This window comes from Narcine bancroftii, chromosome 2 (assembly GCF_036971445.1).
Source record: "Narcine bancroftii isolate sNarBan1 chromosome 2, sNarBan1.hap1, whole genome shotgun sequence".
In the NCBI taxonomy this organism is placed as follows: Eukaryota; Metazoa; Chordata; class Chondrichthyes; order Torpediniformes; family Narcinidae; genus Narcine; species Narcine bancroftii.
This window is the reverse complement of record NC_091470.1, coordinates 217,362,537-217,386,457: the sequence shown is the minus strand read 5'-3', so window position 1 is coordinate 217,386,457 and position 23,921 is coordinate 217,362,537. Positions and strand designations below refer to the sequence as shown.

Sequence of the window (23,921 nt, the reverse complement as noted above, 5' to 3'; positions counted from 1 at the left end):
CTGGAAATTCAAGGGGTCACTATAGATTTGCGAACACGTTCCATCCTTATCCAATTTACACCTTATGTCCGTTGGTCTGTGCTCTTCCTACTGGCTGTTCTTCCCTGCTCAGACTTTTACTTTAGACACCACCTGCTTTTTACTCAAACCTCGAAGAAGGAATCAGGCCCGAAATATCCTTCTGATGAACACTGTGAGACCAGCTGAATTTCTTTAGGATTTGTGTTTTTAGTGATACACTCCTGCCTATCTGTCCCAATTTCCACATTATAGGATTATGTTATTTCTCTGTTCATTCTCTTTTAGATGGGAATATGGACTAAGCTGATCTAAGAGTGCCCATGAATGGGCATGTTGGAACTGAAGGGAATTAGAAATTGAAAGAGGAATAATTTGTTTGGGCTCTGGTTCTGGACAGCCTATTAAGCCACTAAAGATATTCAGATATTTCGAATAAATCATCTCTCCTTATTTTAAATTCAAAAACAAGTAGGGTCAGTCTATTTATCGCTCCCTGTAGGACACTTCCCAAAAATGAATGAATTCTTCACTCCAATAGCTCTCCCACAAATATTCACTTCCTTATGTATGAAGAGAGAGGCAGCACAAAATAGACCCTTTGGCCCAACTAGTCTATGCTGACCAAGTTGCTTATCTGAGTATATAGTCTAGACCAGAGGTTTTCAACCTTTTTCTTTCCACTCACATACCACCAAAAGTAATCCCAATGCCATAGGTGCTCTATGATTAGTAAGGGATTGATTAAGGTGTTACATGGGTGGGAGAAAAAGGTTGAGAATCACTGCTCTAGGCCCCATTGTTACTAAAATATTTTGCTTGAGAAAAATTGTCATTGGCCCATTTCCTCTGGAGTTATGAAACCTTGCACATAACATGTCAATGAGGTAGGATCAGAACAGTGGTTTTCAAACTTTTTCTTCCCACTCACGTACCATCTTAAATAATCCCTTACTAATCACAGAGCATCTATGGTATAGAGATTACTTAAAGTGGTATGTGAGTGGAAAAAATAAGGTTGAAAACCACTGGTCTACACCTAACACAATATTTCAGGTGTGGTCTCTGATTAACTAAAAATTAAGGGTACACACATTTACATTTGTACTGACACTCATTCCCAAATATAACCCAAACATCATTTCCCTTCATAATTTCTGATTGTACCTGCACAATGATCTTTGGGCCTTTGTTGGCCACACGGTAGGTACTGGAGGATTGGAGAATCGCAAATATAGTCCCCTTGTTTTAAAAAAAAGATAATGAGGAGAATCCTGGGAATTATAGATCAGTGAGTCTTGTGTTAGTGATGGGCAAAATACTGGAGAGAATTCTTATGGACAGGATTTATGAGCATTTAGCGAACTATAATTTTCTCAGGGATAGTCCCATGGTTTTGTGAGGGGCTGGTTTGTCTCACGAGCCTAATTGAGTTTTTTTGAAGAGGTGACAAAAGAAATTGATAATGATATGGTGGTAGATGAATTGAATAGTAAGGTATTTGACAAGTCTCCCATGAAAGACTCAGTCAGAAAATCATGGAACCTTGGCTCTGTGGATTCAGATTTGGCATGCCTGCAGAAAGCAGGCCTGAACATTAATGACAGGCGAAGTTCCACAAGGATCTGTTCTGGGACCCTTGCTCTCTACAGTTTTATAAATTATCTGGATGAACAGTAGAGGGACGGGTCAGTATGTTTGCACATTACATGAAGGTTGGAGGTGTTGTGGATAGTGTCAAAGGTTGTAGTAGGTCTCAACAGGAATATAGGTAGGATGAAGAGTTTGGTGGGAATGTGCCAGATGGAGTTCAATCTGGTTAAGTGTGAAGTGGTGATGGATTTTGGAAGGTCAATCTTGAAGGCAGAGTACATGATTAATGGTAGGATACTTAACATTGTGGAAGAACAGAGGGACTTGTGGTCCAAATGCATGACTCTGATAGGGTAGTTAAGAAGGCCTATGATATGCTGGCCTTTATTGGTTAGATTTCAGATTTATTATAAGAATACAGACACGACATCACATACAACCCTGAGATTCTTTTACCTGTGGGCGAAGCAGAATTACCACTTATTGGTAGTGCAAAAAAAATTGTACACAACGTACACATGTAAACAAAGAAATGTAAACAAACTGACTGTGCAATACAGAGAGAACAAAGAAAATCAATCAACAAGTGAACAAGTAACAGTCCTTAAATGAGTCCCTGATTGGTTTTGTTGTTGAGGAGTCTGATGGTCCAAGGGTAGCAGCTGTTCCTGAACTTGGTGGTGTGAGTCTTGTGACACCTAGACCTCTTTCCTGATGGTAGCATCGAGAGCAGAACATGTCCTGGGTAGTGTGGATCCTTGAAGATTGCTGCTGCTGCTCTCTGATGGCAGTTTTCCCTGTAGATGTTCTCGATGGTGTAGAAGGTTTTGCCTGTGATGTCCTGGGCTGTGTCCACTTCATTTTTCAGGTCTTTAAGTTCAGGGGTATTGGTGTCCCCATACCAGACCGTGATGCAGCCGGTCAACACACTTTCCACCACACATCTTTAGAAATTTACCAGGGTTTCTTTCCTATACCATATCAAACCTCCATAAACTCCTGAGGAAGTAGAGGCACTGATGTGCTTTCTTCACGATACCATTAGTGTGTTGGGGCCAGGAAAGATCCTCCAAGATAGTGACTCACAAGCACACTTTCTATCTCTTATTCCCTCAATGATCACTGAATCATACACTTCTGGTTTTCCCCTTCCTGAAGTTAACAATCAGCTCTTTAATTCTGGTGATAATGAGTGTGAGGTTGTTGTTGGTGCACCATTCAGCCAAGTTTTCAATCTGTATGCTGTCTCATCGCCCCTTTTTATACAACCCACTACCGTGGTATCACTAGTGAATAGTGTTGTTGTACCAAGTCACACATTCATAGGTGTAAAGTGAGTTAAGCAGGCAGGTAAGTGCATCGCCCTGGGGTGCTCTGGTACTGATGGAGATTGTGCAGGAGGTGTTCTTACTAATCCTTCCTGATTTGATCTGGAGGTGAGGAAATCCAGGATCCGGGGTGTTAAGCCCCCAGCTTTTGGAGTTTGCTGATCAATTTTGAGGGGATGATTGTGTTAAATTCTAAAGTGAAGTTGATAAAGAGCATCCTGATGACCGCATCTTTGCTGTCCAGGTGTTCCAGGGCTTTGTGTAGAGCCAATAAGTTGGCATCAACTGTAGATCTGTTGCTACAATAGGCAAATTGGAATGGATCCATGTCACCACTCAGGCAGAAGCTGATATGCTTTAACACCAGCCTTTCAAAACACTTCAACACTGTTGATATGAGTCATTTAGGAAGATTACCACACTCTTCTTGGGTACCGGAACAATTGACACCTGTTTGAAACAGGTGGGTACCACGCCCAGTCGGGCTGAGCTGTGGAAGGTATCCATGAATACATTGGCGTCGGTCAGCACAAATATTTAATACTCAACCATGGTTTCCATTTTTGTTCGGAAAGTCCACTTCACCCAGGAGATGGCTCTCTGTAGGTCACACCTGCTCTTCCTGCTGTTATCCGGATCTCTGGACTTAGATGTCTGTGATCTGGCTCTGAGCAGGTTCCGGATTTCATTATTCATCCAGAGCTTCTGGTTGGGAAAAAACCCTGAACGATTTGGTGGACACACGCATGTCTACAGCTGCTTTGATAAAGTCTGATCTTTCAGATCCTCAGCTGAGTCCTTGAACATCGCCCAATCTGCTGACTCAAGGAAGTCCTGTAATCATTCATCAGCCTCCTGCAACCACCTTCTAGCTGTCCTAATACCTGGAGCCTCTATTTTCTAGGTATTGTTTGCATGAAGGCAGAAGGAGGACAGCCAGATAATCCCATTTGCCAAAATGTGGTCTTGGGAAAGAGTGGGTCGGCCTTATCTTGGTGTAGCAATGATCAACTGTGCTGGACACATCAGGTTACATGCTGGTAGTAGTTGGGCAGAAATTTCTGGTTAAAGTCTCCGAATAAGATTTGTAGTGCATCATAATGGGTCATCTCTTGTTTACTGACCAAATCATGCAACACCACAAGGGAAGTTTGTAATCGACATGGGGAGGGATATCAACTCCGGTGAGAATCACTGATGAGAGCACTCGGGATAGATAGAAGCATCTGCATTTAATCGAGATTTGCTCTAAGACAGTAGAGCAGGAAGGAGGTCGACATAACTCCAGCTTCCGTGCACCAGTCAGTATTAATGAAAAATCAGACACTGCCCAAAAGTTCAATAGTTGTGAGGTAATGTTGTAGCTCTATAAAACTCTGGATTGACCACACATGGAATCTTGTATTCAGTTCTGGTTGCCTCATTGTAGAAAGGATGTGGAAATTTTGGAGAGGGTGCAGAGATTTACTAGAATGTGGCCTGGATTGGAGAACATGTTGTTATGAAGTAAGGTGAACCGAGTTAAAGCTTTTTCTCTTTGGACTGAAGAAGGATGGGAGGTGACTTAATGGAGGTCTACAAGATATTTGAGGCATAGATTTGGTGGACAGTCATCACCTTTCTCACAGGGCAACTGTAACAAATAGCAGAAGACATCTGCATTAGGTGAGGGGTGGGAAAAAACTTCAGGGGGATGTCAGGGGTAAAATAGGGGATTGTGGGCGTGAATTGGGGAAGGTTTAGGTTCTTGAGTGGGTTTATGTTGGCCAGCACAACATCGTGGGCTGAAGGGCCTGTACTGTAATGTTATATCTCCTATGAGGTTTCTCTGAATATTAACACATTTTAACCTCTCACTTTTTGAAACATGCTCCCTGACCTGCAAAGTCTAGCATTTTCTATTTTTATTTTAAAAAAATACCCTGTTCTACCAAACAATGAAACCCAAGGGTACGTATTGATTGGGTAATGCAGAGTAGCAGTGAGATTGTGATCAATGAATTAAAAGAGTACTTAAGAAACATTTTTTTCTACCCTATGTTATCGAACGAAAAAGGAAAAAAAAGTATTTGAATCTCTTACTATCCAATGAAAAAGGAATAATTAATTATAATACCCCGGGTCCTGAAAGAAATAGTGGTAGAGATTGTGGAAGCATTGGAAATAATCTTTCAGGAATTAATAGATTCTGGCCTGCTCCCAGAGGACTGGGAAATCGCAAATGTCACCCAGAAAGGAAATTATAGACTGTTTAGCTTGACGTCAGTGGTTGGGAAGACGTTGGAGTTGATTGTCAAGGATGAGGCCACAGAGTATTTGACAAATTGCCACACATGAGGCTACTCAACAAGAAAAGAGCATGTGATATAATAGGAAACTTACTAGTATTTATTTTATTTAGATTTAGACAGCATGGTAATAGGCCCACAAGTCTAAGCTGCCCAATTTACACCCAATTGACCTCTCTAGTATGTTTTGAACAGTTGGAGGAAACCAGAGTCCCCGGGAAAAACCCTCGCAGACATGGGGAGGATGTGCAAACTCCTCACGGACAGCGCAGGATTCAAACTGCAGTCCCGATCGAAGGTGTTGTAAAGGCATTGCACTAACTGCCATATCAACCGCGCACCGAGCGGGGATACAACATTTGATGATTGGCGTGAGGTAGAGAGTCGGAATGCAGGCATCGTATTCTGGTTTGTCACCAATTGCTAGTGGTTTTTCACAGGACATTGGGTCTGCCTCTTTTTGTGTTATCTATCACATATTTAGATTATGGAATAAATGGCTTTGTGGCCAAGTTCGAGGATCTTCTGAAGGAAGGTGGAGGACCAGGTAGCGGTCAGGAAACAGGGACCATGTGGTGTTGAGGGAACAGCTGCAGATGGACTTAGACAGATTAGGAGAATGGGCAAAGAAGTGGCAAATGAAATATAATGTCAGAAAGTGTACGGTCATGCACATTGGTAGAAGAAATAAACAGGGAGTCCATTTTCTAAATTGGGAGATGTATTGGGAAGGGTTGTGCCTGTCATGTGACAGCACTGCCCCCTACCTAGTCAGAGGACACACCACCTGCCAATCAAGGTTTGGTTCCGCCCCACCCATTAGTGCACACCTAGCTGTTGGACTCATGTAAATTACCTGGACTCCATTCTCCATCCTGTCTGTACTTGGCCTTGGGCCATTGGCTGTTGTAATTAGATTAACCCTCCTGCCACTGAGCTATTGGCCCCCAGTAAATGACCCGGGCTTGTCCCTCCAGCATTATAAAGGTGCTTTGTTCTCTCTCTTTGCCAGCATGGGACCACCCTGCTTCACTCCAGGCCTAGAAATGTGGAAGGGTGCTGGAGAAACTGTTGGTAAGATGTGCACTGTGAAAAGGGTTGGGAGTGTTTAATTAGTGTCCCTTGTGTATAGAGCCGTGCCTGCACTGAGTCAAGGGGTGACGGGGCATCATAGTGATTTCTCCCTGATCATTGTATGTGCCAGTTCAGTGTGTGTATGTGTATGTGTGCGCTCTGCATCAGTTGCCATTTTCCCACACTTGCCTTCTGTAAATAAAATCCTTCCCTACATCAAAACTGTGTTTAGAGTCCTTGCCTCTGAGGCCTACCAAACCTGTTTCCTCACTCACAACTGGAGAAAATTGAAAATTTCCAGATGCAAAGGGACCTGGGAATCCCTGCGCGGGATAGCAAAGGGACCTGGGAATCCCTGCCGGGATAGCAAAGGGACCTGGGAATCCCTGTGCGGGATAGCAAAGGGACCTGGGAATCCCTGTGCGGGATAGCAAAGGGACCTGGGAATCCCTGTGCGGGATAGCAAAGGGACCTGGGAATCCCTGTGCGGGATGGCCTGAGGGTAAACTTGTAGGTTGAGTCAGTGGGGAAGAAGGTGAATGCAATGCTGGCATTCATTTCAAGAGGAATCGAATATAAGAGCAGGGATGTGATGTTGAGGCTTTATAAGATATTGGTGTAGTGATGTCATGTATTATGCTGACTGCTTGCTATTGGCTATGACTGTAGATTGGCTCTTCCCTACTGGTATAACAGATGGTGCAACTTATCTCACGGGTCAGTAGAGGTGGCTTCTTCTGTTAATAAAAGCCTATAAATGATATAAGTTTGGTCCTTGCTTATGGCATATCAATTTTATTAACAGAAGAAGCCACCTCTACTGACCCGTGGGATAAGTTGCACCATCCATTACACCAGTAGGGTGGAGCCAATCTACAGTCATAGCCAATAGCAAGCAGTCAGCATAATACATTACATCATTATAGTTGGTGAGAGTATTGTAAGCAGTTTTGGGCACCTCATTTAAGAAAGAATGTGCTAATGTTAGAGAGGCTTCAGAGGAGATTCACAAGGATGATTCCAGGAATGAAAGGGTTATCATATGAGGAACATTTGACAGTTCATAGCCTGCACTTGTTGGAATTTAGGAGAATGAAAGGGGATCTCACTGAAACATATTGAAATGTTGAATGACATGGACAGAGTAGATGAGGGAAGGTTGTTTCTCATGGTGGGAGAGTTTGGGACAAGAGGTATAACTTCAAGAATATTTAGAACAGAGATGTGGAGGAATTTCTTTAGCCAGAGGGTGGCGAGTCTATGGAATTTGTTGCCACAGGCGGTTGTGGAGGCCGGGTCATTGGGTGTATTTAAGACAGAGATTGTTAAGTTCTTGATTAGCCAGGGCATCACCAGTTGTGGGGAGATAGCCGGGCATTGGAGCTGAGTGGGAAAATGAATTAGCTCATGATTGAATGGCAGGGCAGACTTGATGGGCTAAATATTCTATTCCTGCTCCTTTGTCTGATGGTAGGAAAGTCTTTTGGAAAAAGTGATCACAAAATGACCATTTCCAAATTTCAAGGCTCAGGGGACATCTTAACTTGTGTCCCTGGATGGCTAGCCCAATTGTTTGGGTTACTGTCTGCTCAGTTAATCTGTTTACCACCACTAGACCAATTAACCTTGCAGGACCTACCGAGCAGTATTCAGTAGGCAGAGTCCTTTGCCCAGTTGTAAAGAGGAAATACTGATTATTATTGCTGATGCCAACAAGTCCAGTAGACCCAGAGGTTGACCATGGATCTACAACTTGATACACAGGAAACAGAGAACTGCAGCAGAGCTCAGACCCTTCAGTCCACAATGCACCAACCTTTGGAAAGCTAGTCCACAACAGTCTAATTTTCCCCCACCTCAAATCATGTGTCAATCCAGGCAACATCACACACAGTCAGTGTAGCATTTAAGCTTAAATGTAACAGGCCGATTCCGCCCTATGAATCCATGCCACCCAATTTACATCCCATTAACCTACAACTCTGTACATTTTTGAAGGGTGGGAGGAAACCGGAGTTCCTGGGGAAAACCCACGCAGATACAGGGAGAAAGTACAAACTCCTTACAGACAGCGCGTGATTCTAGCCCAGGTCCAGTTCCAATCGCTGACGCTGTAAAGGCATTGCGCTAACCACTATGCCAACTGTGCCACCCTTATTTCTGGAATTCCAAAGGGACTTGGGAGTCCTTGTGCAGGATATCACAAACATTAACCTCCAGGTTCTGTCGGTGATGAAGAAGGCGAATTCAATGTTTGCATTCATCTCCATAGGAATAGGATGTAAGAGTATGGTTGCTTAAGATTTAGAAGGCAGTGGTAGAGTACATGGTAAAAGATGGCCTCCTTATTTATGCTGGCATTAGAGAGGGTTCAGAAAAGATTTTTTTTTTAAACATGTAGACATGCAGCACGGAAACAAGCCATTTCGGCCCACGAGTCCGTGCCGCCCAATTTACAACCATTTAACCTACAACCCCCAATATGTTTCAAACGGTGGGGGGAAACTGGAGCCCCCAAGGAAACCCACACAGACATGGCGAGAATGTACAAACTCTTTACAGACAACGAAGATTGGAACCCTAGTCCTGATCGTTGGCACTGTAAAGGCATCGCTCTAACCGCTGTGCCAACCTTGCCTCCCTTTTACAAGAATGATACCTAGAATAAAGGTATTTGCCAATGAAGAACGTTTGACAGTGCTCTTGCACTGGACACCTTGGAGTTCAGAAGAATAGGTGACCTCATAGAAACATATCGAATGCTGAAAGGTCTGGACAGAGTAGATATGGCAAACGTTTCCCATGGTAAAGGAGTCAAGATTGAAGTGAGCCCATTCAAAAACAGAGAAGCAAAGAAATTTCTTTAGCCAGAGAATGGAATTTGTTTCCATGGGGGGCTGTGGAAGCCAGGTCGTCGGGCGTATTTAAGGCAGAGATTGATGGGCATCTGAATCGACAGGGTTATGGGGAGAAGGCTGGGAAGTGGGGCTGAGTGGGAAAATGATCAGTTTATGATGGAATGGCGAAGCAGAATCAATGGGCCAAACAGCCTACTTCGGCTCCCTATCTTATGCTCTGGTCTAGAGTGCCAGCGACCTGGGTTCTAATCTGGCATTGTCTGTAAAGAGTTTGTACCTTCTCCCCGTGCCTATGTGGGTTTCCTCCCTCATTTCAACGATGTACAGGACTTGCAGGTTAAATGTTCACATGGGTGTAGTTGTGTGGCGCAGACTCATGGACTATAAGGGCTTGTTACCTTGCTGCTCCTCTAAATTAAGCAAAAAAAATTAAATCTATATCCTTCCTACTATGGATGGGAGTACTTCGCATAACGAATGATAGATGCCATACATATGAATAGCTCTTAGCACTATATATCTGAGGATTGTATGTGATAGAATCTACAATGGGACAGAACAGTGCCCTGATTGTTCCTTAAGTTGCTGATTATCTATTGGCTGCTCAGCAGTAGGGAGACCAAAGGTGCTCAAACACATCCCTACATTACAACTAGGCCTCACCTGAACTATTTTCAAACACATTTCACATTTTCGTCAGCATTAACTGAGTGTTTCAAAGCAAGAGTCAGGATTTAGACTTTTCTTCCCCCACAGGCCCAACAATGTGTAACAGAATTATGCCTCCTAAAGTACAGTTCATTTGGCTTCAGGAGTGCTAAAAGTCACCATAAATTCAAATTAAAAGTTAATAATTACCTTGTCATGAGTTATGTATCTGCACGTAATTTTCAGAAACTTCTCTGTAAAGGCTTCCTCTTCCTCCGAAGTGGACGACACCACTCTTGCAGGCCGAATGCAGCTGGGTGTTGGTGACCCTCTCGACTCTCTGTGTTGAACATTTTCCACATCCTGAAATCACGCAAGCTTCACTAAGTTACAAATAATCCTGCGAGCAGACAGATATTCAATACACACATCGAAATGTCCACTAATTCGAATGAAAATGGCCCAAAATGGTAAGATGGCAGAGGGGAGAAGGAGGAGGTGGGGAGGGAGAGAGGAGGTGCTATGGGGAGGGTGAGGAGGTGTAGTGGGGGAGCTGCAGTGCAGAGGGTGAGGAGGTGTAGTGGGGGAGGGAGTTGGGGAGGGTGAGTAGAAATGAGGAGACGGAGAGGAAAAGGGGGTGGTGGGGGCGAGAGAAGATGGAGAGGAGGATGAGAGGGAGATGGTGAGGAGAAGGAGGTGGAGGGGGTGAGGGAGATGGAGAGGGGAAGAAGGAGGTGGAGGGGATGAGAGGGAGAGATGGAGAGAAGTGGAGGAAGTTAGAGAAGGGGCTGGAGAAGAAGGGAAAGATGGATGAGAGGGGGAAGGGAAGAGGTGGAAGGAGAAGTAAAGAATTCCACAATATTTACATGCAACTTTCAAGCTATTTTATTCAACAACTGAAATATCTGAAACTTCCCAAGTAAGGCATCTGTCCAGAAGGGAAAGGAATGAATTCATCTTTATTTAGGTATCAAACTAACAGAGGCAAAACTTATATATGAAACAATAGACTGAATAAAAACAAGCATGTTTTGTTCTCAAAATTACCAAATATTATTTTGTCTTGTTTAAATAATTCAAGTTAAGGTTATATTAATTTACTTCTAAATCCTAACATTTTCACTAAAACCTTTGGTGCTCACTATCAGCCTCTGGTCTTGTATGGCTCTGCTGTGAGCAGAGGTTTCTGATCATCTTTGCCTCTCATAATTTTGTGCAACTATCAAGATCTCCCCACTCCTGCCACTCTCAGCCTCCAAGGAAAACAAAACCCAGTCTGTCCAGCCTCTCCTCATAACAGAGACACTCCCACCTGGCCAACATCCTTGTGAATCTCTTCTGCACCCTCTCCAGGGTAGTCATGTGGAGTAAAGAACTGCACACAATTAGAATAAATCACTAACTCTGAACTAAATTATCTAAAATAATACAAATTTTTTTGACCAACCTTCCTCAAATAAAATTTCAATGGGATTGAAGTTTCAATGAGGGTTGGAGTGGGACTGTGCGAGGACAGGACAGTTGAATAAGATGGGGGTATAAGCGGAGCCGCCATCGTGGGAGTGGCCATTATGTGACTGGGTTAGAGTTAGAGTGTTAAGTTGAGGCTTTGGCGGGAAGACGCAGCGACTAAGGTCAATTTCTGGTGAGACTTTACCATTGTTTATTCTTTGACCTTACGTTAGTACTGATGTGGAATAGTGAGAAGGGTTAGGGGAGTGTACATCTTGTGAGAGGTGGGGATTCTGGGAGACTTGCCATCTCCCTGATAACTACATCTGCACAAGGTTCATTGCCTCTCCTTACTGACCTAGTTAGGGAACTTGAGATGCAGCTCGATGACCTTCAGCCCCTCCGGGAGAATGAAGAGTTCATATACAAGAGCTATAGAGAGGCAGTCACACTGAGGCTGTCAGGCGAAGGAAAGCAAAAGCAAGCAAGTTGGTAGTGCAGGGAAACCCTGGGATCATTCCTCTCAATAATCACTTTGGATACTGTTGGGGTTTGGGGGGAGGGGGGGGGAAACAACCTACCAGAGCAAATCCACAGTGACTGGGTCTCTGGCACTGAGCCTGGCCCTGTGGCTCAGAAGGGAAGGGGGAAGAAAAGGATAGTGGTGTGATGGTCAGAGGAGCAGAGAGGAGATTCCATGGACATGAAAGAGATCTCTGGACGGTTTGTTGCCTCCCCGGCGCCAGTGTCAGGAACATCTCAGATCGGGTCCAGGGTACCTGAAAAGGGAGGATAAGCAGCCAAACGTCATGGCACATATAGGAATCAACGAAATAGGTAGGAAAAAGGATGAGGCTCTGGAGAGAATACAGGGAGCTCGGTACGAAGCTAAACCACAGGCCATCAAGGGGAGTAGTCTTAAGATTGCTACCTATGCCACATACCAGAGAGGGTAAAAATAGGATGATATAGCAGATGAATATTTGGCTGTATAATTAGTGCAGGGAACAGAGTTTCAGGTTCCTGGGTCTCTTCTGGGGAAGGTACAATATGGACGAAAAGGAAGCGGTCTAGTATCCCTGCGGAGAGGTTTGTTGGAGATGATGGGGCGTGTTTACACTAGTTTGACAGGGGAATGGGAGCCAGAATGTTAGGGCAGAAAACAGAGCAGATGGTGGAAAGGTTGATGAAATGAGATTGTGAGGAAAGACAGGAAGTGGAGGGAGCATAGATGTAGTTAGTTGGAAGGATTGAAATATGTTTACTTCAATGCAAGAAGAATTAGGAATAAGGTAGATGAACTTTGAGCATGGATCAGTATGTGGAATTACGATGTTGTAGCCATTATAGGAACTTTGGCTGATGCAAGGACAGGTGTTTCAAAATGGATAGGAAGGGAGGTCAAAGGTGGGGGTGGGGGTTGGGTAGGGGTGGGGAGGTGGGGAGCAAGAGCATTACTCATCAGGGATAGATTCAAAGTTGCAGAAAGGGAGGACATTGAAGAGGGATTATCTGCTGAGCAGATCAGTAAATCGATTTTGAAATGGTGGCAAAAATAACAGAGTTCCTGCTTTGGGAGACTTCAACTTCCCTATTATTAACTGCCATCTCTTTAATGAAAGGGATGGATGGGGCAGAATTTGTCAGGTATATCCAAGAATCCCTGTCACAGTACATGAACAGGCTGAGTGAAGGAGAGGCCATACTGGATCTAGAATATGGTCAGGTGACAGATAGACCTCTCAGTGGGGTCACAATTATGCAATACACACTATGAGAAATTGCAGTGACTGATAATATTGTCTAATTTTCTGGTCACTATGTGGTGAAACAATTCAAAAGCTCATTGGAAAGTTATCAAAATAAATCAGTGCAGTTCAGCCACACCAACAACAGAGGGCTCACTGGACATGCTAGGGTAACACACTATTGACACGTTCAAATTTTATCAGTCATCACGATCCAGAAGGGACGAGCTCCTCCGACGCCCGCCAGTCCCAGAAATTCCCCACCATGCCCGAGGACAATGCTTGCCCCTTCTCTCAAGACGCAGGGGCACAGGTGTAACCCCGGAAGATGGGTGGGCAGACGACCTGAGCCAAACCCTCGAGTGTTTGCTGTCTGGAACCATGAGAGGCCAACTTGGCCAGGCCCAAAAGCAAACCGACCAGGGGATCCCCAAAGCGAACCCACCCCCCTCCTTTCACCATGTGACCGAAGATCAAGAATGTGGTTAATTCCTCCTTGTCGCCAATCCCCATACCCTGAATGGCCCAATCTTTCCAAAATAAAATTAGCAATATCCATCTGATGAGTTTGCCTTCAGTTCTCCAAGGAGCAGGAAATTCCAGGAAATTACAAAGCTCTGCAATAAGAAACTGTGATCCACCTCAGTTTAAAACGATTAGCCCTTGTCTGTGGTTCAAGATTCTGGTGAGAACACCTTTTAATTCCAACTAAGATCTTACATTTTTCAGTAAGATTATACCTCATTCTTTTAAACTCCAAAGAATACAGACCCAAACTATTTAGCCTCTCTTATAAATCCTCTTGTCCCAGGAATTAGCCGTTACATTTTGTTGCTGCAATGCCTCTGGGGTGAATCTGAACAGGATGCAGCTAAAAAATCATTTCCTGAGGCCACTGAGAAAACAGTGCCTTTGATGTGCTTTCTCCATCAGCTCCACTTGATCCACACTGAGAAGTGAACCTCACTGTTTCCCAAAATCATACAGCACGGCAACGGGCCATTTCGGCCCATGTGTCCATGTCGCCCAATTTACCTCCAATTGACCCACATTTCAAATGGTGGGAGGAAACTGGAGCCCTTGGAGAAAACCCACGCAGACACGGGGAGAACGTGCAAACTCCGTACAGACAGTGCGGGATGTGACTGACGTTGAGGGAGATGTTGAGCCCATGGCCATCAAACTCTTCCTGTACTCTGTCTCACCATTGTTTGAGAGCTGTCCTGTAACAGTGCAAACTTGTAGATCTTTACTCCCTGTGCACTCCCAGTTGAGAGTGCACAGGGAGTAAAGTCGGGGGCAGTCCGCGGCCTTGGGAAGGGGAGGTGCGGGGGGTAGGGGGGGCAGTGTTTAGGATTATCATTCAGCAGCTATTGAAACCAATCTCCCCCCTCCTTGCAGTTCTGTAGGTTGGGAAGATGAATCAGCAGGTCATGTTACAGCCATATAAAACTTTGGTCAAGCCACATTTGGAGTGTGCTGTCCTTGCCTCCACAGGAGGGAGTGAGTGCAGTAAAAATTCAGTTAGCGACTCGTGCCTGCTCGACCATTCAAGAGAATACCATCTGATCTATCACCTTGTGTCCACTGACTCCTAATAACCATCAACTCTTGCACGCTCAAAGTGCCAAATGGCCTACTCCTATTTTCTTTTTAGGTACAACACATTAGAAGTGGATTCCAGACATTTAAACACATACCACCCAATTAACCTACAAATCTATACATTTTTGTATAGATTTTGTAAAGAGAGGAAACCAGAGCACCCAGAGGAAACCCATGCAGACAAAGGGAGAACGTACAAACTCCTTATACACAGCGCCAGATTTGAACACAGGTTGCTGGCGCTGTTATGGCATTGTGCTAACTGCTACACTAACCATGCCACCCAATTTCCATGTACCTGTTAGCTGAATTCAAACTCCAGTTTAAATGTCTGCTCATCTCTGCCCTAAATATATTCAGTGGCAAGGTGACTTGTGAGCAGGGCGTCCCTTCTGCCCAAATCAAACCAGGCAGAGTCGTTACGCCAACAAGTTGTGCTGTTGACATACAACATGATCCTGCTGCAGCCAACTGACAGGGACTCGAGAGAGTGGCTGTTGTGAATTGCACTGCAGTGGACAGAAAAGGCATCATGTTTGTGCCACGGGGTAAAACAGAATAGATTGCAATCGCTCTGTTGTGCAAAGTGCAGAAGTGATGGAGAAATTCAGCAGGCTGTGAAGCGGGATATAACAATATTTCGGACCTGAGGCCATTGTCAAGGTATCTATCTCCTATACAATGCTGCAGAGAATATGGTAGTTAAATTACCCAGATGGCGATTCAAAAGTCTGAACTAAACAGACCAGATCCCACCACAGCAAATATGGACTTTCAATTAAATTGTAAGATGCACATCTTGCTACTGGATCTTTCCCATGACAAAGACAAGCAGCTTCTCGCCTGAAGCATATATCCTGCAATATTCTGCAACAAACCTTGACAGCAAGTGGATGCATGGTATCTAACGGATCAAACAGTGGCTGCGGGAGCGCTGGAGGTGAATCCACGGGCACTCAGTGTCTCTCTTTCTCTCCAACTGTAAGGGGAGCATGGCAATGCTAATGTCTGGAAAGGAAATGTTGTGTAATATTAGATGTTCTGTCATCTTGGATCATTCTCAAGAGGACACCAACCCAATATGACACCTCACATCAAACTAGAACTCACTGAGAGGGGAAAGATTTAAAGGGGCTTGAGGGCCTCTTCTTCAGGTGAGTTGAGCTACCAGAGGAAGAGGTGAGGTAGATACAATGACAATATTCAGGGGACATTTAACCAGGCATGTGGAAGAGGAAGGTTTGGAGGCATGTGGGCCACGTGCAGGTTAAACTCCTGGGCTCTGTCCGTGGGTCAAAGCCTGAGCTTCCAATCATCAACTATTTCAATTCCCTGCATTCCCATACAGACACGTCTTTCCTCAGCCTCATCCAATCCCAGGGTAAACTGGGGGAACAACACATCACATTTCTCCTTGACAGCCTTAAGCCCAGGGCAGCCCACTCCCCCACCTCTGACTGATTCCACCGTTTCCCTCTCTTCTTTACTGCTCCACTTCTTACTTTTCTCTCTAACTTCCCCACCCTCCCTCCCGGTAACCTCTCCCTCCATGACTCTCCACCTTTCCCACCTTCTATCCAGTATCGTATCATCTCAAAGCCGCTTCCCAACTTTTATCCCTCTGAATGTGCTTAACTCTTTCTTCGATAAAGGGTCCCAGCCCAAGACGTTGACTACCCCGCTGAGTTCCTCTACCTTTTCATTGTTTGCTCTTCGATATTCAGTGGCATTGCCATCTCCAAAATCCCACCATCGACATTGTGAAAGTCAGCACTGACCCGAATCGTAGCTGAACCAGCCTCCTAAGCACTGTGGCTGCAATAATTTTTTGTTCTCTCAGAGGGTGCTGGCCACGTGAAACGATTTGCCTGGCAAAATGGTGGAGGCAGGTGTGTGGGCTTCCTATTAAAAACCACATGGATTCCCAGGTGGTTGAGATGAGATTCAAGGGGGTATGGGCCTCATGCAGGTGTCTTGCCTTGCCAACATCCTACACAACTTCACGATTCAAGAAGTTCATGCAGAAAACAGACTATGAAATTCAACCTTTGCATGATGGGAACATATTAAGAATATGAGCACTGAGATTTGAAGTCACATGATGCTCCAAGTTTAGCCCAAAACAAACAAAAACATTACCTTGCACTTGAACTTGAAAAGAAAAACACAATACCAAAGCATGAGAACCTGTTGGTGTACAAGCCTTCTCCAAAAAAATCCAGAATAACAAATCAAACTCGATATCGAGCAGTGAAGATTCAAGCAAACCAATAAATCCTTAGATTTTCCAAAAATAGAACATTCTTGAATGTGATGCAGAATCAGACAGTGTTAATACCAAGCCAGTCCCAAGAAAAATTAGGAAGGCCTTTTCCCGTTCAGGGTTAGTCGATTAATTGGTCACATGGGTTCATTTGTGCGGAGGGAGCTTGTGGGCTGTAAGGGACTGTTACCATATGTACCTCTAAATTAAAATCTGGAGCACTTCATTGCCCAAAGACTGATGGAGGAACAACTGAGATATTCGAGGCCTGAAACGGAGAGATTTGTATTGAATTTAGAGACATGGAATAAAGCAGGTCAAATAGAATTAATGCGCAGACCCAGCAAGGTCACCGAGGCTTGAGGGTTTGCACTGCATTGAGGGAATGCACTGGATTCTCTGGGTTAACATCAACCACTATGAGGACATGATCAAGGAGGAGGTACTGCTGCAGCTGCTGTCACGGATGCGGACCCCAGAGGGGCTGGGGTGTAGGGACCAGTCTTCCAGCACTCTCCCACAGGGTCCTAATGCCTGGCCATTCCACCCGACAGCCCCATACCAGTTCTAACTGCCCATAGAGAACCAAGTTGTTAAACTATGAAGTCTGCAGATGCTTCGAATACATAGACCTGATGAGGGAAACTCAGCAGGTTAAGCGTCCACAGGAAGGTTAACCGATGTTTTGGGCCTTTGTGAGGTGTGTTTAAAAAAAAAGCAGCCTGACGCCTGAATCAAAAGGTGAGGGGAAGGAAGAGGACTCTCCCTATCCCTCTAGCTCCCCACCCGCTTCCCTTCCACCTATTGGAGAGCTACCCTCTCCTCCAATATGTCCCAGCTTTTCTCTCCTCTACCCTCCCACCTACCTATTCTCTCTTATCTGCCAGCCTCTGCACTTCCCCTGCCTCTCTCCCTCCTTTCCTCACCTTTTTATCCGGGCACCAGCCTTTTACCTCCAACCTTCGTGACAAAGTGCCCAGGCCCAAAACATCGGCTACCCATTCCTTCCTATGGATGCTCCATGACCTGCTGAGTTTCTCCAGCACATATGGCCTGGTAACCTACCGGAGTTCTCCCACACGGGTTCCTAATTTTCAGAAGATATGGCCCTGAACAGGAACATATTCAAGTTTATTCTAAGCGCAACAATATTGAAACAGAAAATCTTGAAATACTCAACTGATCAAGAAAGTTACACCTGAAAGAACATTTCTGGTCAAAAGATGAACCGTCAGTCATGATTTTCCAGTTAAATTTCTGGCTGCCAGTTTCACCTTCTCTTCATTAATGGAAACATAACTGCATGCTATTTATTATCAAAATAAAGGCCCATGGTACTTTAGGAACAGTAGTTCAATCAGAGCTAAATTACCCCAGTGAGAATGCAGAGTACAGCAGACTTTGTTTTGACTACAGGATGTAATCTGCTCAGGGTTCTGGTGTTGAGATTTATTCAGGAACGCAAAAGCATAGCAACATAGAAAATAGGTGCAAGAGTAGGCCACCACCATTCATTTTGATCATGGCTGATCGTCTACTCAGTATCTGCCTTCTCTCCATACCCCCCGATCCCCTTAGCCACAAGGGCCAAATCTAACTCCCTCTTAAATTTAGATAAGGGACCAGCTTCAACCACTTCCTGTGGCAAAGAATTCCACAGATTCACCACTCACTGAGAGAAAAAAAATTCTCATCTCAGTCCTAAAAGACTTCCCCCTTATCTTTAAATTGTGACCCCTGGTTCTGGTCTTCCCCAATATCGGGAACAACCTTCCTACATCTAGCCTGTCCAATCCCTTAAGAATTGTATATGTTTCTAGCAGCAAGAGTGATCCATGTTGTGGATAATTTTACTAAACATTACGAGTTTATGAGGCCAATCTCCATTACTTCACAGAACACAACCGAGTTTAATGCCATACATTTCATGTTGTCTCTCTTGTAGGAGTCATACAGAGTATTGCCTCTGAAGACTTCAAAGTTTTTGCTTGTGGGAGCATGGTACATCTCTGGAATCCATTGCCGGGGAAGGCTGGTCAAGAGGTTCTTTGGCACATGGATGTAAGAAAAATAGAAGTAGGAAAGGATTAGATTGCTGTGGAGTAGGTTTGCATAGGTCAGCACAACATCGTGGGCCATTGGGGCCTGTACTGTACTGTAATGTTCTATGTTCTGGATACAAGGCAGTACTACATCACCAATAACATGGGAATGTGCTGGGTAGAGGGGGCAGCAATGGTTGAGGAGTGAGTTGGGGTCAAAAAAATCCTATGAGAAAAAGAGACAAATAAAACTACGGATCAAAAAGTCTCCCAAGTCAACATGGTTTACTTGGAGGAAGCAAGCGGATGAGAGAACGAGAAATATAAGGAACAGTTCAGCCAAGTGGTGATAGTGGTCGGGGATCTGGCTGTACCTTCAGAGATGCAGAGGGAACTCAGGCAGGGGTGGAGGGATGAATGGATCAAGCGGCCTTGATAAAAATGAGACCAGTGCGGTTCGGAACTGGAAGTATTTGAAGTAGCAGAGGATGCTGGAAATGTGGATGTAGTTGGGTGGAGAGTTAACATGGAATGTCAAGATGGAGATAAATAAAAACAGGCTGAAATGATGCATACCCATGGGTAACAACAAACTTGCAGTATCTCAATATATCAAAGCTCCAATCACCTTAAAGTTGTTTCACACTACTCCCCTTTAAGAGGTGATTGGGTCAATCATTAAAGAGCCAATCAGCTTACTTCCTTCAGAAATCTAAAAAAAAGGAAGACTCTCTTGGAATTAATCTGAAGATTCAAAGTTAAATGGGCAGAGTTAAATAGTGTCCATGGCTGCACTTCATGGTTTCCCGAGTCATCAACTGGGAGGGGGGGGGGGGGGGGGTCAAAGAAGAGGATTGGTGCAAGATTGTCCCATCAAAGAACAAATGAACCATCAGCATTATATCTGCTGTTAATCCGTATGCATCATTTCAGAGTACACAGGTTTACATTTATTATCTGTTTAAAGTTCTTTATTTGTTTGGATCTTCCTCGTACCGTACAGTGTAAAAAGTAACCAGCTAAGACTGGCTGAATGATGCACAGGGACCTCCCCCCACGGTCGTTCTCCCACCTCCTTCAAGGGTCTTCAACTTCCACCCGAGGGCCGACCCTCTGTGTACTGTTCTTTTTGCGCTACCAATTAGTGCCGTGCCTGCAGGAAAAAGAATTTCAGGCTTATATGTGCTGTCATGTATGTGTATGGAAAGGATCTGACATGCTCCCTCTGCCACATTTTGGTGGGCTGCAAGACCAGCCTCATTCAAGACTGATACACTGGGCGTCACAACCAGGCTAGAAAATTGGTGGACAGGTCTCAATGTTCTACCTCCCCCCTTCATCCCATTGGCCATTAACAGCATTTGTCTGGGAAGGTGAGGGTCAAGCCAGAATCGCTACATCAAGATCAGACTCCGGGAGGTTAGGCAAGGCACGTGATTGGAAGATGGTGGCAGACTTAGGCCAGGGACTCTGTTTTTCAAATAAAATTGCGGAAACCAGCCTCAGGCTAGACCTTGTGCTGCGGTTGGCCTCACTCCATCATCGAGCCGTGGGAGAATGCCGTGGAGGAACCCTATGAGGGCAAGAAACTGAGGTACGCTGAGCTGGCAGCTGGTGTGTAGCAACGTGGCTGGAAGGTGAGGGTCCGACTGGTTGAAGTTGGCTGCAGAGGATTTGTATCTCCCGGGAGTTGGGAGTGTGAGGAAAGATACATCAACAAGCAGTCAAAGATCTCTCCAGAGCTGCTGAAAAGGGTAGCCAATGGCTCTGAATGAGGAGAAAGGATTACACCTGGGCCCCCAAGTGAGTGAATGGCATCTGGGGTGGCGGGGGAGGGGGGGGAGAACTCGAGAGGTGTCGTAGGTCTATCTATAAGCGAAACACTGAGCAAGGAGGGCACCCACTTGATAACGCAGATGATGCCACCACTCACTTGGCTACCCCGCAGAGTCTAGGCAGCAAGTCTCAGGAGTGCAATAAGGGATATTAACATCTAATCCTACAGAACATACCTGACAATAAATCTGAAATGGTGTCTGGTTAATTGTCCATTCAGAAATCTGATGACGGAGGGGAAGAAGCTGTCCTTGTGCTGCTGGGTGTTCGACTTTAGGCTCCTGAATCTCCTTCCTCGTAGTAGCAGTATGAAGTGGGCATGGCCTACATGGTGAGGATCTTTGATGATAGAGGCTGCTTTCTTAAAATTCTGCCTCTTTTAGATTTCCTTGATGGAGTGAGACTGAACTCCATGAAGCCTCTGGCAGAGTTCGCAATTCCCTGCTGTTTTTTCTTGCCGTACATTGGGAGCTTCATACCAGAGAGTGATGTAACCTGTCAGAATGCTCTCCATGGAGAAATTTGTAAGTCTTTAGTAACGTACCAAATCTCCTCATGAACTATAGCTGCTGGCAAGCATTCTTCATGATTGCATTGACCTGGACCCCCCAGGACAGATCTTCAGAGACATCAACACTTGGAACTTGAAGTTCTTGAGCCTGCCTGACTCCCCCCCACCACCCATGAGGATTGGGTCGTGTTCTCCTGATCTCCTCTTCCTGAAGTCCACAATCAGCTCGTTGGCTTTGCAAACGTTGAATGCAAGGTTGTTATTGGGGTACCACTCATCTCGCTTCCTCAACGCCATCTGTGGTTCTGCCGACAACCGTGGGGCCACTGGCAAATTTGTAGATGGCATTTGAATTGCACATAGCTGTACAGGCACAGGTATTTAACAAGTGAAGCAGTGGGCTAAGCATGCATCCTTGAGGTTGTGCCTGTGCTAATCATCAGAGAGGAGGTGTTGCTTCCGATTCGTATCAACTGTGGTCTTCCGATGAGGAAGCTGAGGATCCAGTTGCAGAGGGGGATTAAAAAGGCTCAGGTTTTGAAGTTTGTTGTCCAGCACTGAGGATAAGATGGTGTTGAAAGCTGAACTGCAGTCGATGAAGAGGAGCATTTAGATATGTCAGTGTTTTCTGGGTGATCCAGAGCTGAGTGGAGAGTTAAGGACCTTGCATTTGTCATGGAGCGATTGTGGCGCTAAGCAAATGGCAGTGGGTCCAAATCTTTACTTAGCTGCCCGCGAAAATGGTGCGGGCTGGTGGAGATCGAGAAGAGGAGACACAGTGCTCATCTTCAGGGTTCTGCCACCCAGTCTGCGACAGAGTATTTAGAGGTGGTTTGGGAGGATTGTTAGAGCAGGTTGCACACAAACATTTTAAAACACAGAATTTTTGCAGGACTTTTGCAGAGTGCTATTTTGCAAAAGGCAACAAAGTAGCAACATAAGGCAGCAGCTTGTCTGGAAGAGCATGTGATCTTTGCAGGCAGAGGGAGAATAGCTTTGCTCTCAGAGAAGGAGGGAGGGAGAGAGAGGAGAGACAGAAGCTTCGGTTCCAGAGGGACAAGCTGGCAAACTTTGGAAGACTGCCTGGTCAAAGGAGAAGACAAGCTGTCTGAAAGGAACTCTGTGGTGACCTGAAAGAAAGAGGATCATCTGGAGAACCCTGAAGGGGGCAAGCTTCATCAGCAAGACTGATTAAAAAGGAATCAGGTGCAGATGTCCTGGAACAAAAGAAATCTCTCTTTCTGAAAACCAACAAGAACCCTCCTGAGTGGTAACCATTTGCCTGTTAAGCACCAAAGCCTGGTGAACTTTATTAATGCTAACTTCTGTGCACAGTACAAGAATTGCTTGCAACCAGTGACATTGCACTGTGAACCAAAGAACATTTCTACACTTATATACACATTACACACACGTGCACTTAGAATTAGAGGGGGAGGGTTAAGTAAGTTGATAGTAATAAGTTAAAGTTTGATTCTGTTTATGTGCAAAAGCAACTTTTGTTTAAGAAACCCTTTGCCGTGGTGCATATCTATTGCTGCTGTGTTTTGGGGTCCTCTGGACTCCGTAACAAGTCCAATTACCGACGGCTCCTTACAGATTTTAAAATCCTGGGACTGCAGGGTCTGGGCCTGAGATGCCTATGTTGGGCAGCAGCCTAGAGGAGTTACAGACTCTGGAGAAGCAGAGGTCTGGCACAGAGCACCACCCCCCCCCCCCCCCCCATTTGAGAAGGAGAAGCAGAGGAGACGACCCATGGGAGGATGACCAATGCGGCGGACCAACTAGGGGCTCTCCATCTGAAGAGAACAGGTGGTGCGCTCTTGGTGACTCGAGGCGAGGAACCCAAGCAGACTTAGGGCAGCTGGCAACTGCAGTCAAAGGATTTGCACCGGGTTGCGGACTCCTGGACAGTGGTTCAAGACTGGCTGAAGGAGCACCAGGTATCAGTACCAGGATGCGAGAGGGTGCCGAGGGCGCTGAAGGCTTCCTGATCCTATCAGAGGTTTGGATCCGGAGCTCAGGCTGCCGGCAGTTTGGACTGGAGTCTGTTTGGCTGTGGGAGTGCTGAAACTCCATGACTCTAGGCGGACTCTTCCTCAGACTACATGAGGCACCCTACAATTTCTGCTGATGGCGAAACTAAATCAAATTTTATGTAATATTACACCTGTTTTATTACATGAAATAAAGGAATCTTGAATTAATTCTGGCCATGACCAAACTCTCAGAATGTTTCAGCACAGTAGAAGTCAGTGCTTAGGGGCGATAGTCATTGATGCAACTCTCCTTGTTCTTCTTGGGCACCAGGGTAATTGATGCCCCTTTTGAAACAGGTGGGAACCTCCAACTGCAACAATGAGAGATTGAAAGTGTCCATGAACACTCCAGATAGTTGGTTAGCACAGATTCTCAGGACCCTACCAGGTACGCCATCATGGTCTGACAACTTGTGAGGGTTCACCCACAAAAAGGATGTTCTGATGTTGGCCTCAGAGACAGATATCAGAGGGATGCCAGTTTCTTCAGGGATTCTCATAACTATCGTTGAGCTGGGGTTCAGGTTCCTCGTGTGTGGATTGTCAGATTAGCAGTGTAAGGAGGCTACCTTCCCTGCGGAAAGGTTCTCCCATACAATCTACTCACCTTGACCCTGT

The 23,921-nt window shown here is 45.2% G+C and overlaps 1 protein-coding gene across 5 annotated transcripts in view; it reads right to left on the bottom strand.

The window, feature by feature from the left end:
• oxr1a (oxidation resistance 1a) overlaps positions 1–23,921 on the bottom strand; it is a 354,447-nt gene that overhangs the window by 127,637 nt on the left and 202,889 nt on the right. For 3 of the 5 annotated variants that reach the window (XR_011352015.1, XM_069920289.1, XM_069920290.1), the window contains exons 5-6: positions 11,841–12,038; positions 10,018–10,170 (exon numbers count right to left, since the gene is read on the bottom strand). Coding sequence is in view for 4 of the 5 variants with exons in the window: in XM_069920289.1 (XP_069776390.1) it covers positions 10,018–10,170; positions 11,841–12,038 (351 nt within the window). In the remaining variant the exon portion in view is untranslated. The remainder of the gene's footprint in view (positions 1–10,017; positions 10,171–11,840; positions 12,039–23,921) is intronic. The other 2 variants (XM_069920291.1, XM_069920292.1) reach the window with 1 other exon arrangement.